The following is a 14,190-nucleotide window of genomic DNA, read 5'->3' as shown; positions in this document are numbered from 1 at the left end:
GGATAGATGTTGTAAGTTGTTGTAAGGTTAATGTTAGGTTTAGGGTTAGGTTTTAGGGTTGATTCCAGGTTAACGATTATGGCTTACAGCTAACAAAAACCCCAAAAATCTGTAAAATCTCAGAGAATTAGAATCTTTTGGTACTTTTGGCAGTGTGTCAAGTCCTGCTGGAAAATGAAATCCGCATCGCCATAAAAGTTGTCAGCAGAGCATGAAGAGCTGTAAGATTTTCCGGGAAAACACTGCACTGACTTTAGACTTGATAGAACACAGTGGATCAACACCAGCAGATGACATGCTTGGCAACTTTTATTATAGCAGGTCACTGTCGTGTTAACGGTCACTGAGCACAGGCCTATTAGAAAATGATGTGTTTATTAGAAAATGTGCGTTATTGTCTACAGAAGTAACTACAAACTAGTTTGTGGCTTACTAAACCAGCTACATATTCGTCCAAATGATACATACTGGTCGATGTGGCCGCTGTTGATGTAGCATCTTCATAAAATGGTTCTTCATTAAAAAAAAGTGCTTTATTAGCAGCCCAATCTAAAAACCTCTAGATTTAAAACTTTTACATATGAGACAATAATACTACACATACGACTGATGAACAGTATATGCTCAACTATGACAAACTATTTACAAAGTTGTGTATATTAATAATAAATAATAATAAATCATTTTTCAGAGCAAAGATTAATCAGACAGACCTATAAACAAATGTAGCAATGTTTTATAATACTCACGTTCAAAGCGCTCAGTGCCTCCTTCTTCACTGATGGCTGGTCCACAGCCCACCACAGTGCAAGCACTCAGATAGAACTTGTATTGGCTGTTAGACTCCAGGTTATGTAGAACCCACTGTGTCGTGTCTCGTCCACTGATGTTAACTGTGTTCGCTTCATCCACATCCAGTGTTTCATTGACTGTAATACAAAACACATGCATTGGCCTTCATTGCATTGTCATGTATTTTATAAAAAGTTATTGACGCCATTACAGATTCCTTTTGTTTTTGCATTTTTTTCATACTTACATTTTTTCAGATTATCAAAAACTTTAATATCAGACAAACATAACCTGAGTAAATGTTAAAAAAAAAACTTTTTAAATGATGACTTCATGTATTAAGGGAAAAAAAATATCAAAATCTATCCCAGCCCTTTACTAGCCACAATCAGACATTAAATAGAACCTGTCTGACAACATGATGCAGCTAAAAGATCTCAAAAAGCAATGCATTATGCTGATGAAATTCAAAAACAGATTAGAAAACAAAGTCATTGATCATCTATTAGTCTGGAAAATATTTCAAAGTCATTTTTAGGGCTTTGGGACTCCAGCGGAACACAGTGAGAGCTAGTATTTACAAATAGAGAAAACATGGAACACTGGTGAACCTTCCCAGGAGTGGCCGGCCAACCAAAATTACTCCAAAAGGGCATGGGCAACTCATCCAGGAGGTCCCAAAAGAACCCAGAACAACATTTAAAGAACTGCAGAGGTCTCGCTTGCCTTAGTTAAGGTCAGTATTAATGATTCAATAATAAGAAAGAGACTGGGTGAAAATTGTCTCCACGGGAGAGTTCCAAGGCAAATAACACTGTTGAACAAAAATAACAAAATGGCCCATTTTACATTTACCAGGAAAAAAAAAAACATCTTGCTAATGCCCAGGACTTTGGGTACATATTATTTGGACTGACGTGACAAAAGTAAAACTTTTTGGAAGGTGTATGTACCGTTATATTCCGCGTAAAACTAACACATAATTTCAGAAAAAGAACATCATACTGAATGTAAAACATGGTGGTGGTAGTGTGATGGTCTGGGGCTGCTTTGCTGTTTCAGGGTCTAAACAACTCGCTGTTTCAGACAATCCTGAAGGAGAATCTCTGGCCATCTGTTCATGAGCTCAAGCTCAGGTGTACTTGGGTTCTGCAGCAGGACAACGATACAAAACACACAAAAAGGTTTTGAAATGGCTTAATCAAAATCTGATTGAGATGGAGTGGTATGATTTTAAACAGGATGTTCATGCTGGAAAACCCTCCAATGTGGTTGAGTTAAAATAATTTTGAAAAAAAAAAGAAAAGAATGGACCAAAACTCATTGGCAGTTGTCGGTAAAGCTTGATTGTAGTTGTTGCCGCCAAGGGTGGCAAAGTTTTTAGGTTTTAGGGGCAAACACTTTTCCACACAGGGATAGATTGGTTTAGACAGTTTTTTTCCTTCCTTTCTTTCCTTTAATAAATAAAATTATCATTTAAAAAGTGTTTTTTTACATTTACTCAAGTTTGTCCGACATTAAACTTTGTTTAATAAAAGAAAAAAATATCATTATGACAAAAAAATCTGTAGGCAGGGGGTAAATACTTTTCCATGCCACCTACTGTAGTGAACAAATTTGAGCTAAATACAAGTATAAGGGCAATATAAGGAGAAACTGTTAACATGTGGTACATGCAATATGGTGTCCATCCTACTTAGTTTCAATAAGCTAAAACACCACATTCCAGCTCAGTTATGCTTTCTGTTCTGCCGTCTGTCTTCACTAATCAGAACAGCTACAATTCCCATGATCATCTTCTGCCTGAGGTCCTACCTGAGATTCCCACGATCATTATCCCTTGAGTACTGGTTGAACTCACCTGTGTCCCATTAAAGCTGTGTGTGTTTGAACTTGTCCCTCTCTCTGTAGTTTTGCAAAGTATTGCCAACTCCCCATGTTACATAGACATGCTAAGCGCTTGTGTTTGGATCTTGACTTTTCAACTTTTTAATTTAAATGTCTTGTTTCCTGTTTTTTTTTTTTGTTTAGCCCATGTCTGCTTTGGTTATCTTCTTGTTAGTGTTCTGACTAGTACATACAGTTCTACATACTGTTAATTAATAAAACATTAACAGCTATTTTTACTATGCTGTATACCTGCAAGCATCTGATCTGTCCCTCCGTTGTTCGCTCATACACTCACTAACATTTTTAGGTGGGGCAATGATAGGACTAATAACGATCTAATTTGACAGCTGAATGTTTATTTAAAATAATAATCTTAGCAACAGTAGCCAAGGAATTAGCACTACTTGACACACAGATATTTACTGTACAGCACTATTAACTGTGTATTAACCCTGCTTATATAATGTACAGACATGTTGCCTTACATATCTGGTACTGCAGCATGTAGCCCGTGAGGACGCCATTGGCCTCAAGTGGTGGAGCCCACACCAGAGTGATGGAGTCACCCTGAGAGTTTGTGGCTTTTAGTACAGGAGGTCTTTCAGGAACTGCAAAAACACACACAAAAAAAAACACACACTTTAAATCCTTGATCTAGCTTAGTAATCTTCCAACTAACTCAACAGATTTCTGGAACCATCCTCTTGATCATAGAAAATCTATTTCTATTTAAAACATTTTCAAGCCAATTTATCCCATATAAAGAAGTTATTACACATGCATAACACACGCATTACATTTGCATACTTTTTTATGTGTAGCTCAATAAATATTGCTGATAACAGTCAAGTTAAAGCATTTATTGTTATTTATAGTGACCTTTATTATCCTTCTGAATAGCATAACAAACCCTATTCTTGAAGACATGACACATTAAAAGACTTAACTAAATTAAATTAAAATGTCTAGTTGAGTTCTCTAGTATGAATGAATGCCATGTAAACAGTTTTTTGTGAAAACGTGCTTAGGTGTTTATGTATAAACCTGCTTTAATTCACTGAATTGGTGGTCTTTGAAGAAAGACAGGATTTGGGCTCTTGCTCATAAATATTTATACATGCAAACATATTGCCTCTTCAACCCCAGAACCCACCCACCCCCCTGGCCGAGCAGTGCTGCTCTCCCGACTAAGTACCACTATGTAGGCGCTTCTGTTTTTTCTAGGGGGATTTTTATTTCTTTTTCTTTTTTAAGTATATATACTAACGCTTACGCTTAACGCTATCATAAAATCTGATGTGAACAGCACCCGCTTTGACCGGTGTTCTCTCAAGTTGTGCTGCCTTGTCAAGCTGTGCTTCCCTAGTGTATATCTAAAGTCTTAGTAAAACGCGGAATCCACCGGAGATCCGATTTAAACCTATAGTTACTTACACAAGATTGCTAATGTCAACTAGCTGGTGTAAACAGAGCTGTAAGCTCCTTAGCAATCGAGACAGCGTTGGCTATGCTGCAGTTCGGTTTCTGTGGGTGGTCTGGAGCCAAGGTGGGCGAAGTCATGAATATCAATTCACTGGTTGATCGACTCGTTTTTCTGAGTATTTTCTTTTACTACCTACTGCAGACAATGGAGATTGAAGAACACTTTCATATGCAGCATGCATATAAAACTTAGAGAGAGCTATTGTATTTTACAAATTAAAGAAAAAGTGGATTCTAGAGGAACGAGACCTTTAAGAAAATGTAAAATATTCAGTGTACAGCTTATATAACACTATTCATTTGCTGTGCCCTCAAAATAACTCAACACATAGGCATTAATGTCTAAACCACTGGCCACAAATGTAAGTATACACTAAATAAAAATGGCCAAATTGTCCATCAAACATGCTGGACACTTTCTGAGCCAAACTCTATTTAAGTTATCTTGATCTTGTCCGAATACAAGACATGGTTCCAGTGATACATGTTCTAGGACTGCTGCTTGTATTCAGTAAACTGATTTCTGGCTTTTTTGTACTTCTGCTTTAGGAGAGGCTTCCTTCTACGACAGTACCATTCAGACAGAGCTAACACAGTGTGTGGTGTATGGTCTCAGCACTGCAGGCTGACCTCCCTCTTCTTCAAGCTCTGCAGCAATGCTGGCAGCAGTCATGCATCTGTTTTTTAAAGCCAACCTCTGGATATATTTTACTGAATAAAAAGACTTTTTTTTGGTTGACCTTGGGGAGGACTGTTCTTAATGGATTCTGTCTTGAAAAACTTTTGTACAACCTTGCTTATTGTGCTGTATCTCCGTTTTAGAGTGATAGCAATCTTCTTATAGCTTAGGCCATCTTTGTGGATAGCAATAATGCTGTTTATCACATCCTCAGAGAGTTCTTTGCCATGAGGTGCCATGTTGAATATCAAGTGTCCAGTATGAGAGAATTTTAACCAAAACACTAAACTTAAGAGGGCTGCTCCCCATTCACACCTGAGGCCTTTGAACACTAATGAGTCACATGACTCATTAGAGGAGGGGAAATGGCTAAATGGGCACAATTTGGTTGTTTTCTCTTAGGGCTGTGCTCACACTTGTTTCCAGTTTTACACTGTACCGTATACTATCTTTAATTCATCTTTCTGTTTTCGTTATAATAGTGTTTTGTCCTTCAGCAAAAAAAAAATAAAATCAAAACCTTGTAAGGGTTAGCTGCCACTTACTTTAAAACCAAAGGACTCACAAAGGGCATAAAAAATTGAATAGCTTAAATAAAACTTTGCAACCCTGTGAGAAAGCCCTGTTTGGAATGTAAGTGATGCATAACTGCCGCACTCGCCTCCCTGCGGTGTTGTGAAGGTGAGCGGGCTGCTGCTGGGGCCATTGCCCCTCCTGTTGAAGACGTTGACTGTGAGACGATATTCGGAGGAAGGCTTTAGTCCAGGAACCATGGTGTGACTCCTGTTCCCTGAGAGAGTGAGAAACTGCTTCTCAGCAGGAACTTCCTTAGAGGTCAACAAGCTCCGTGTTCTCCACCAGTGCACCTAAATAAGGGAAACAGATAAAATGGATAAGGAGAGTGAGAGATTAGATGATGGCAAGGAAGGAGAAGAAGAACAACTTTGAGAGATACAAAGCAAAGGTTAGAGGATGGGTCAAAAAGTCAAAAAGAAGTAGCGAAGAAAAGCTAGGTAAAAGAAAAAGAGAGAGAAGAAAATAGGGTAGTCTATTACTCTTATAGCATGTTTACACTGTGTTTATTTGTATTGTTTCCAGTGGTATGGCGTTATAATTTTCTGCATATTTGTGATGATAATTAGTTAATCTTGACCAATGCTCATGGACTACTGCTTATCTTCAGTAATCTGTTTGCAGGCTTTATTGTGTGTCAACTTCAGAAGAGGCCTCCTTCTAAGACATTGGCATGCAGGCAGAGCTGATGCAGTGTGTGGCATATTTAAGCTCTGCAGCAATGCTGGCAGTACTCATTTGTCTGATTTTTAAAGCCAACCTCTGTATAATACTCTGAACAAAAAGACTAAACGTTTTTGGTCGACCTTGGGGAGGACTGTTATTGGTAAAACCTGTCCTGGATAACTGTTAGATCAGAAAAGCTAGATAAGAGAAAGAAACAGAGAGAAGAAAATAGGGAGGTATTAACTCTTATAGCATGTTTACACTGTGTTTATTTATACTGTTTCCAGTGTGGTGGCGTAACAACTTTCCGCATATTTGTGATGATAATTATTTAATCTTGATCTTGTCAGAATACAGGATATGGTTCCAGTAACCCATGCTCATGGACTACTGCTTGTCATCAGTTATCTGTTTGCAGGCTTTCTTGTGCGTCAGCTTCAGAAGAGGCCGCCTTCTAAGACATTGCCATGCAGGCAGAGCTGATGCAGTGTGTAGCATATTTAAGCTCTGCAGCAATGCTGGCAGTACTTATTCATCTGTCTTTTTAAAGCCAACCTCTGGATATTACACTGAATGGGAGGCCTGTTATTGGTAAAACCTGTCCTGGGTAACTGCTAGATAAGAAAAGCTAGATAAGAGAAAGAGAGATAAGAAAATAGGGCAGTCTATTAACTCTTATAGCATGTTTACACTGTGTTTATTTGTATTGTTTCCAGTGGAATGGGGTCACAACTTTCCACACATTTGTGCTGATAATTAGTTTAGATGAAGAATTAGTTGTGAGGAAAACATAAACCTCTGACGTAAACAAATGCACTGGCACATTAAATTGACATATCTATCTACAGTATAAAAACTGTGCTGTTCAAAACTTATCTTATGCCTCTCTCTGGATTAGTGCATCCACCCCACAAGGGTCAGTTTTAGGACCAGGATTGTTTAAAAATGAGCCTTAGTAGGTTATATAGTGCTTATGGGGCCAAGATGGAAATTATAATCTGAGGTTAAGGTCGGCAAAAGGTTGGGCCCTATTGAAAAAGCTAAATCGGGTCGATGTAAAAATCTACTGAGAGGCTGAAGTTTCTCAGTATTTCTGTAATTATCTATCTATCTATTAAAAACTACACAGTTTGAAATTAATTTTCTACCTTCTACAATGTCCAACTCGTGGATTTGATTTTTGTGATCTGTAATTTGTGATTTTTTTTGTTTGAAACTGCATGCTTTACAAAATACATGCTTTTCAAAACTCCAATCACATTGCTGGTCTCTGCTGAAGAAAACCATCCATACACCATGATGCTCCCACCACCATGTTTCACAGTGGGGATAGTGTGTTCTGGGTGATGAGCAGTGTTACTTTTTTCCATTATATATAGCATTTTGCATTTAGGCAAAATTTAAGTTAAACTTTGATCTCGTCTGACCACAGCACCTTCTTCCACATGTTTGCTATGTTCCTACATGGCCTGTAGCAAATTGCAAAGAGCCCTTCTTATGTCTTTCTTTTAACAATGGCTTTCTTCTTGCCACTCTTCCATGAAGGCCAGAATCATGGAGTGCATGACTTAGAGTTGTCCTGTGGACAGATTCCCCCACCTGAGTTATGGATTTCTGCAGCTCCTTCAGAGTGACCATGGGCCTCTTAGCTTCTTCTCTGGGCAGTGCTCTCCTTGCTTGATCTGTCTGTTTGGGTGGACAACCATGTCTTGGTAGGTTTGGAGTTGTAGAATACTGTAGAACAGCGCTCTTAGGGATGCTCAAAGCTTGTGATATGTTTTTTTTTTATAACCTAAACTTGCTTTAAACTTCTCCACAACTTTATCTCTGACCTGTCTGGTGAGTGTCTTTAGGTCTTTAGCTGCTGTTTGTTCACTGGTGTTCTCTAACAAACCCACCGGAGGACTTTACAGAACAGGGATATTTATACTGAGAATAAATTACACACTGATGCACTTTATTAACTTATTACGTGACTTCTGAAGCCAGTTGATCGCACTGGATTTATTTAGGGGATTTCAGAGTTTTCAGAGGTTTAATACTTTGTGTTGGTCTACCAATTAAAAACTCAATAAAACTGATTTTGTGGTTGTAAGGTGCCAAAATGTGGAGAAGTTCAAAGGCTATGAGTACTTCCGCAAGCCACTGTACATAATTATGCAATTATTATTATTATTTATAATGATGACAAGCAAAGGTAGCTTACTCTTGACCTGAGATTAGAGATAAGAGAAGAAAAAAGAAAAAAAAAGAGAGAAATGGGAAGGTAAGGAGAAGGAGATGCTACAAGCAGCAAGAGGAGAAGGCGGTCCATTAATAGCTACAAACAGCTCGGTTGCGGCTAAATGACTTTCCCCTTTGACCTCGCTAAAGAACCACAGGGCCGTAACCCAGACAGTGTCGAGTGGTGGGAAGGACATCGGAGACCCGCGGGTCAGGCACTCACGCTGTAGCCGCCGAGATGGCCCCTCAGGAGGGCCTGGGGGACGGGGGACCAGCTGACCCTGAGCAGCGTGGAGTTCAACACCTCCACAGACACATCCTCAGGAGCTGCCAACGGCACTGCAGAGGACAGTTAAAACACAGGTCTGAGTTCAGCACGCACAGCCGACGCCGGGGTTTGCAGGCAGTAAGACAGAAATACACACTGCTGCGTCCATAAAGGTAACTACTGAGGGGGACATGGAGCAGCGCTGACACACACACACACACACACACACACACTAACATATAAACTGACAGCAGCAGGAGAGAGGTCAGCACAAGGGGTGAAAAAATGCATTTCCGCTACAGCAATAACTATTCGCCACAAAAAAACTCAACGTACACACAGCCGACATGACGCGTGCTACACAGCCAGAGTTACCGGGCAGAGGTTGAACTGTATACGTACTGGAGAACAAATAACAACACAGTCTTTTTATAGGAGCACAGCACACTCTGACGCTCAGAGGGCATCAATCCAACCTTTTCCAACAAACACTGCGGCAGAGAGCGTGCACAGATGTGGAAATAATGAGCCAATTTCATAATTATGCGCATCCAACGCATAACCATATACTGGCCATATATAAATATACACATCTCCCTTACTTTACTTTTATAATTAACTTATTTTTTTCATTTAAAAAGTGAAAGGTGCTTTTGTTTAGACTTATATTTCTTTATTCATGAAGACATAGTAATAAAATATCTCACAATAGTAAAAAACGCTTCCTCTGTCTTCACATGACACAGGATCGCACTCACTTGATCTCAGTCACCTGAATATTGATTGTTTTCACCCGTTTCTCTGCCTATATATACCCTTTTCTTTGTTAAGTCCTTTTTTCCAAGTTTGGACTAGCCCTCTAGCATTACTAAGCATTTCTTGTCTTCTTGTTTTTTTTTTGTGTATCACTTTGACTTCACTTTTGGACTTTTTGCCTTGCCCTTATTGCCACACTGTAAAACCCAATAAGTTTTGTTGTAACAGATTAAAACTTTTGTTGTAACAGATTACCTTAGTTATGTTCATGTAATATCATTTTTAAGTACAGTGAACTTAACAATTTTTCCCCCCAGAGCTGTGTATATATATATATATATATATATATATATATATATATATATATATATATATATATATATAAATTAAGACTTTCCTGAACTGTTTTATTTATGTATGTTTTTATTTAGTCTACTTTTTTATTCAAGTCATTTTTTTAAATACTCATTAAAAAAGTAGATGAAGAAAGAAAATGCTATATAGTGAAGAGTATTGAGAGCACAGCCAACACAGAGTTACTGTAGCAGCTCAGAAAATGCAGCTTGTTCTACAGCCAACAACACAGACACCCAGCAGTTTTTTTTTTTAGAATATACGATCTACATGTTTACCCTAGGTAGGGGGGAATCACTACACACTAATGGTGAGTGTACGTGCATTGGGCACACAGCTGTTGACAACTCACCGCCAAGATAGTAATGAACGTTGTATGATTGACTTCTTTCTAGGTTTTTTTTTCAGTCAGTGGTAGACTGGTGAAATTGACCTAAATATACCTCATTTCGAGACCACACCCACCACGCCCATTGGTGTAGATAAATGAAGCCGGCTTGCTACTTAACTGATGCAGGTACATTGTGTGAAAATATTGTGTGACTGTTGGCGGGGTCTAAAATATAGCAATAAGCATCACAACGTGCCTTGTGCATGATGTAAGATAGGGATTGCTGTCTTGATTCATAAAAAGGAAAATTCTAGAGAAGCCACATTATATGCTACAGATAAAAGCTTCAAGATATCAAACTGTCTTTCTGACATTCATTCATGGATTGAGTATGACTTGAAAAATAATGAATGAGTTGAATAACATGAGATTAAGATCATTAGGACCAAACTCCATTACTCCCCTGTACTTTTAATCCCATAAAAATCAAAACCCAGATGTACCAGATCTAGCAGATTCCTACTTCACAACTCTTTTCCCAAACACTGCTCAGCCTCATCTCCAGACTTAACTACTGCAGCAATTCCCTCTACTAGCTGGCCTTCTATCATATGCCATTTCTCCTTTACAAAGAATTCAGGAAGCTGCAGCCAACAACCTCCCAGCATTCTTCTATCTGACACCCCTACTACGCTGAGCTCAGTGACTTCCTGTGAAAGAACAGCTCAGATTCAAAGCTCTGGTTCGCATATTCAAGGCTTCAAAAGCCTCGGCTCCTCGCTGCCTCTGCAGCTCGCTTCAGAACTATGCACCTGCGTGCTCGCTTAGATCTCTCTATATACTCCTCTGTAGATACAGAAAGAGCCGGACAATTGCTAAATGAGCTGAAGAGACACTTTTCAGTTGTATATAGAATCACAATTGATCATTTTGTAAGACATGCTTAGGGTAGAGCTTAGATCGGGCCCAAAAAATCCGACAGACCCAGACTGAGCCCGTGCACGTTCTGCCCAAAACCCGACTCAACCCGAACCATAAACTGGCTGTTTTCGGGCTGTTTGAATGAGTGAAATATGATCAGAATTATATTAATTAACACTGTAACATAGAAGCATAGAACTGCTGCCGCGCTTGTGCTGTTGTGCCGAATCCGACTCCCTGCTAAATCCGACTCCCGCTTTGCGGACAGAAACGGCACAAATAAACAGCGATTATAAATAATTTAGTTTTTTCACTTTCAGTTTTCGTTATTTGGTTCGTTTTTGTTAACAATAATAATTGGTTACTTAGCAACATTGTGATTATCACACCAGAGCTTTATTTAAAAATAAAAATATAATTCAAAAACAGATGCCTACATCTCAGACTATTTTCTGGAGCCCGACCCGGTCCGAGGAATGAGGTGGGAAATCTCGGCCCGAACGCCTTGGGTCAGGTCGGGTTCAGGCAGACAATCTAAGCTCTAGCTCAGGGGCGTTGCCTGGGTAAGTAAACATACAGGGCTCAGCCCAGTTAATTATATATAAGTATCCTGATACATAATTTTATGTTAAACACTATAATGTGTCGTTTATTAGCTGATCAGTTGGATCCGGTGGAAAACATACAATTTTAGGGCAGAGACCAGGGTTAAGAAACTCATTTAAACTGAGTTATCCTCATTTAAACTAAGCTATCCACAACATCCAGCTTCTAGCTAACTGGTAAGCTAACTTAAATGTTGTTAATTATAGCTTACAAATAGTCCTGCAATCCTAAATTAATAAAAACACTTTGAACATGAAATTTAAAAGTTTTTGGCTGATCAGGCACATCAGGGCAAGTTATACATAAAGTTATTTTTTTCTCAAATCTTGACTATAAGCTTGCTAATTCGCTAAATCGCTAAAGCTAAGCTAACTGTCTGTCACAGGCTTCAATTTATTAAGCACACAGTGGGTTTAATCTGTGTGTTTTGATTCAGAAACAAGTCTTTATATTAAAAAACAACTTTATTACAGTTTACAGGTTCTTATCACAGATTTTTCATTCATTCGCCTAAACGAAACGATTCGGGGCTGCTGAAAATTATTCGGGGCTAAAGCCTCGGAAGCTCAGGCCAGGCGACGGCCCTGGTCATGCTACTTTAGTATCTTTATTCACTGATGTTTACAATATGCAGTACAGTCACTCTGCATTAGTGTGAAGCCATTTACTTAGATCAATCAAGCTCATTGCTTTCTTACACCCTGCCAACAGTCTATTTTTACGCAACGCATCTGCTTTGTTTAAATAGCAACAGCGCTTCTGAATATATGTCTACGCTGATGAGTGTGTTGGTCTCAAAACTAGTCGTTTTCACTTAAAGTTCTGGTGTATTGCTATCTTGCGCCACTGACTGATTAAAATCAAGACAACAGTCAACTCTTAAATGTTCATTGCAATATCTTGGCAACAGTGGTGCATCCAGCAGCAGTGCACAGACCCAACTTTTACATTAGAAATAAACAGAATAGAATTAAAATAACATTGCTGTTTCCGTAAATGATCTGTTCACGCACCTTTACATCATGAATGTGCAGGTCAGTATTCTCTGCCAAGAAGAGCAGAAGCGCTGCGCCGTTAAAATATCAATCCGCCAAAATCAAAGCCCACCTGGTTCTTAAAGGGAATATTTCAAAATTTGCCCAAAACACAAACATGATTAATTAAGAGAATTGATTGAGTCATGCCAGGAATACTTTTCCCGTTGTTACGATAGCAAAGTCACACAGACATGCCCTTTATCAAGGTTTGTAGTGTAAGATGGATTATTAAAATACGACTAAAATAGTGACTTTTTTCCCCTCAAATATTTTTTCATCATATGTATACACCTTCAAACTAGACATAAATCATATTTTGACTTTTTATTTCCTGTCACGTTTCTGTCCACCCTGTCAGGACAAGCTGCACGGCAAAAGGTATTCAAATCAATAAAACAAGACAAGGGTGCCCAAATTTATGCACCTGCTTAATTTAGTTTTAATTACTATTTCACACTTTCTGTAAATCCTATAAACTTTATTTCACTTCTCAAACATCACAGTTTTCATCTGCTATATGATATAGTTAACTGAAATTGCTAAAATTGCTGATACAAACAACCAATCATTTTATTAAAGAAAAATCAAGAAAATTATCAGGGGTGCCCAAACGTTTGGTTAATAAGCCGTTCAAACGGTTTACTGCCGTTGTTGGAAGAACATTGTCATGATGTCCTCTGAGCTTAACAGATCCATAGAAAACACCCAACCTGTTGCATTATCCTCCAGGCAAAGCCAAAAAACAACTAAAGATGAGGATACGAGTCAAAAAAAATAATTACACAGAAAGCAAAAAATGACGAGTAAGATCTCATTTCAGAAGAAGACGACTGAAAACACCAAGATGAGAGATATCCTTTGATGGATGAATAACAGCAGTGTCTTGTCGTATAACTGACACAGATTAAGCATCTCTCCCCTCACCACAAACGCTCGTTCATTTTGCCAAAATGTGTGCGCCAGCTGTCATTTCTGCTTCTACATTTCAAATCAACGTCAGTGCTGGTGGTGTGTGTACAAAGGATCACGCAGAATTAGAATTGTTCAGCAGTGGAAGCACAAACACACTGCCTCACTGAATAAAGCAATGCACAAAATTAATGTACTGTAGAAGTATCCATCATTTATTTATATATATATATATATATATATATATATATATATATATATATATATATATGTATATTTATATATACAGCTCTGGATAAAATTAAGAGACCACTTCAGTTTCTGACAGTTTCTCTGATTTTGCTATTTATAAGTATATGTTCGAGGAAAATAAATATTATTGTTTTATTCTATAAACTATGGACAACATTTCCATATATATATTAACATGTATATATCTTGTATCTTTTAACATAATATACAGTACCAGTCAAATGTTTGGATACACCTTTTTATTCAATTTTTATTTTTTTATATATTTTTATACTGAAGGAATCATATAGCAACTCAAAAGTGTTTAAAAAAAAAAACTAAATACTCTGCATTTAGTTGGATCTGGGGTTGTGCTAACTTGCGGTTTCTAAGGCTGGTAACTCTAATTGACATTTTCCTGTGCAACTCTTTATCTTCTTTTTTTCATCATAGCGTTTTTGATGGTCTTTGC

General features: G+C 38.2%; 1 protein-coding gene across 8 annotated transcripts in view; it reads right to left on the bottom strand.

Annotated features, from left to right (window-relative positions):
- The window catches only part of chl1a (cell adhesion molecule L1-like a), a 148,987-nt gene that overhangs the window by 27,998 nt on the left and 106,799 nt on the right, over positions 1 to 14,190 (bottom strand). For 5 of the 8 annotated variants that reach the window (XM_049462757.1, XM_049462761.1, XM_049462756.1 and 2 more), the window contains exons 20-24: positions 13,289 to 13,324; positions 8,529 to 8,644; positions 5,505 to 5,709; positions 3,168 to 3,290; positions 750 to 929 (exon numbers count right to left, since the gene is read on the bottom strand). In XM_049462757.1, coding sequence (XP_049318714.1) covers positions 750 to 929; positions 3,168 to 3,290; positions 5,505 to 5,709; positions 8,529 to 8,644; positions 13,289 to 13,324 — 660 coding nt within the window. Of the gene's footprint in view, positions 1 to 468; positions 514 to 749; positions 930 to 3,167; positions 3,291 to 5,504; positions 5,710 to 8,528; positions 8,645 to 13,288; positions 13,325 to 14,190 lie in introns of all 8 variants that reach the window. The other 3 variants (XM_049462758.1, XM_022664421.2, XM_049462759.1) reach the window with 3 other exon arrangements.

The sequence above is a fragment of the Astyanax mexicanus genome, chromosome 13 (genome assembly GCF_023375975.1).
Source record: "Astyanax mexicanus isolate ESR-SI-001 chromosome 13, AstMex3_surface, whole genome shotgun sequence".
Taxonomy (NCBI): Eukaryota; Metazoa; Chordata; class Actinopteri; order Characiformes; family Acestrorhamphidae; genus Astyanax; species Astyanax mexicanus.
The sequence above is the reverse complement of the archived record's forward strand: the minus strand, read 5'-3'. Positions and strand labels throughout refer to the sequence as shown.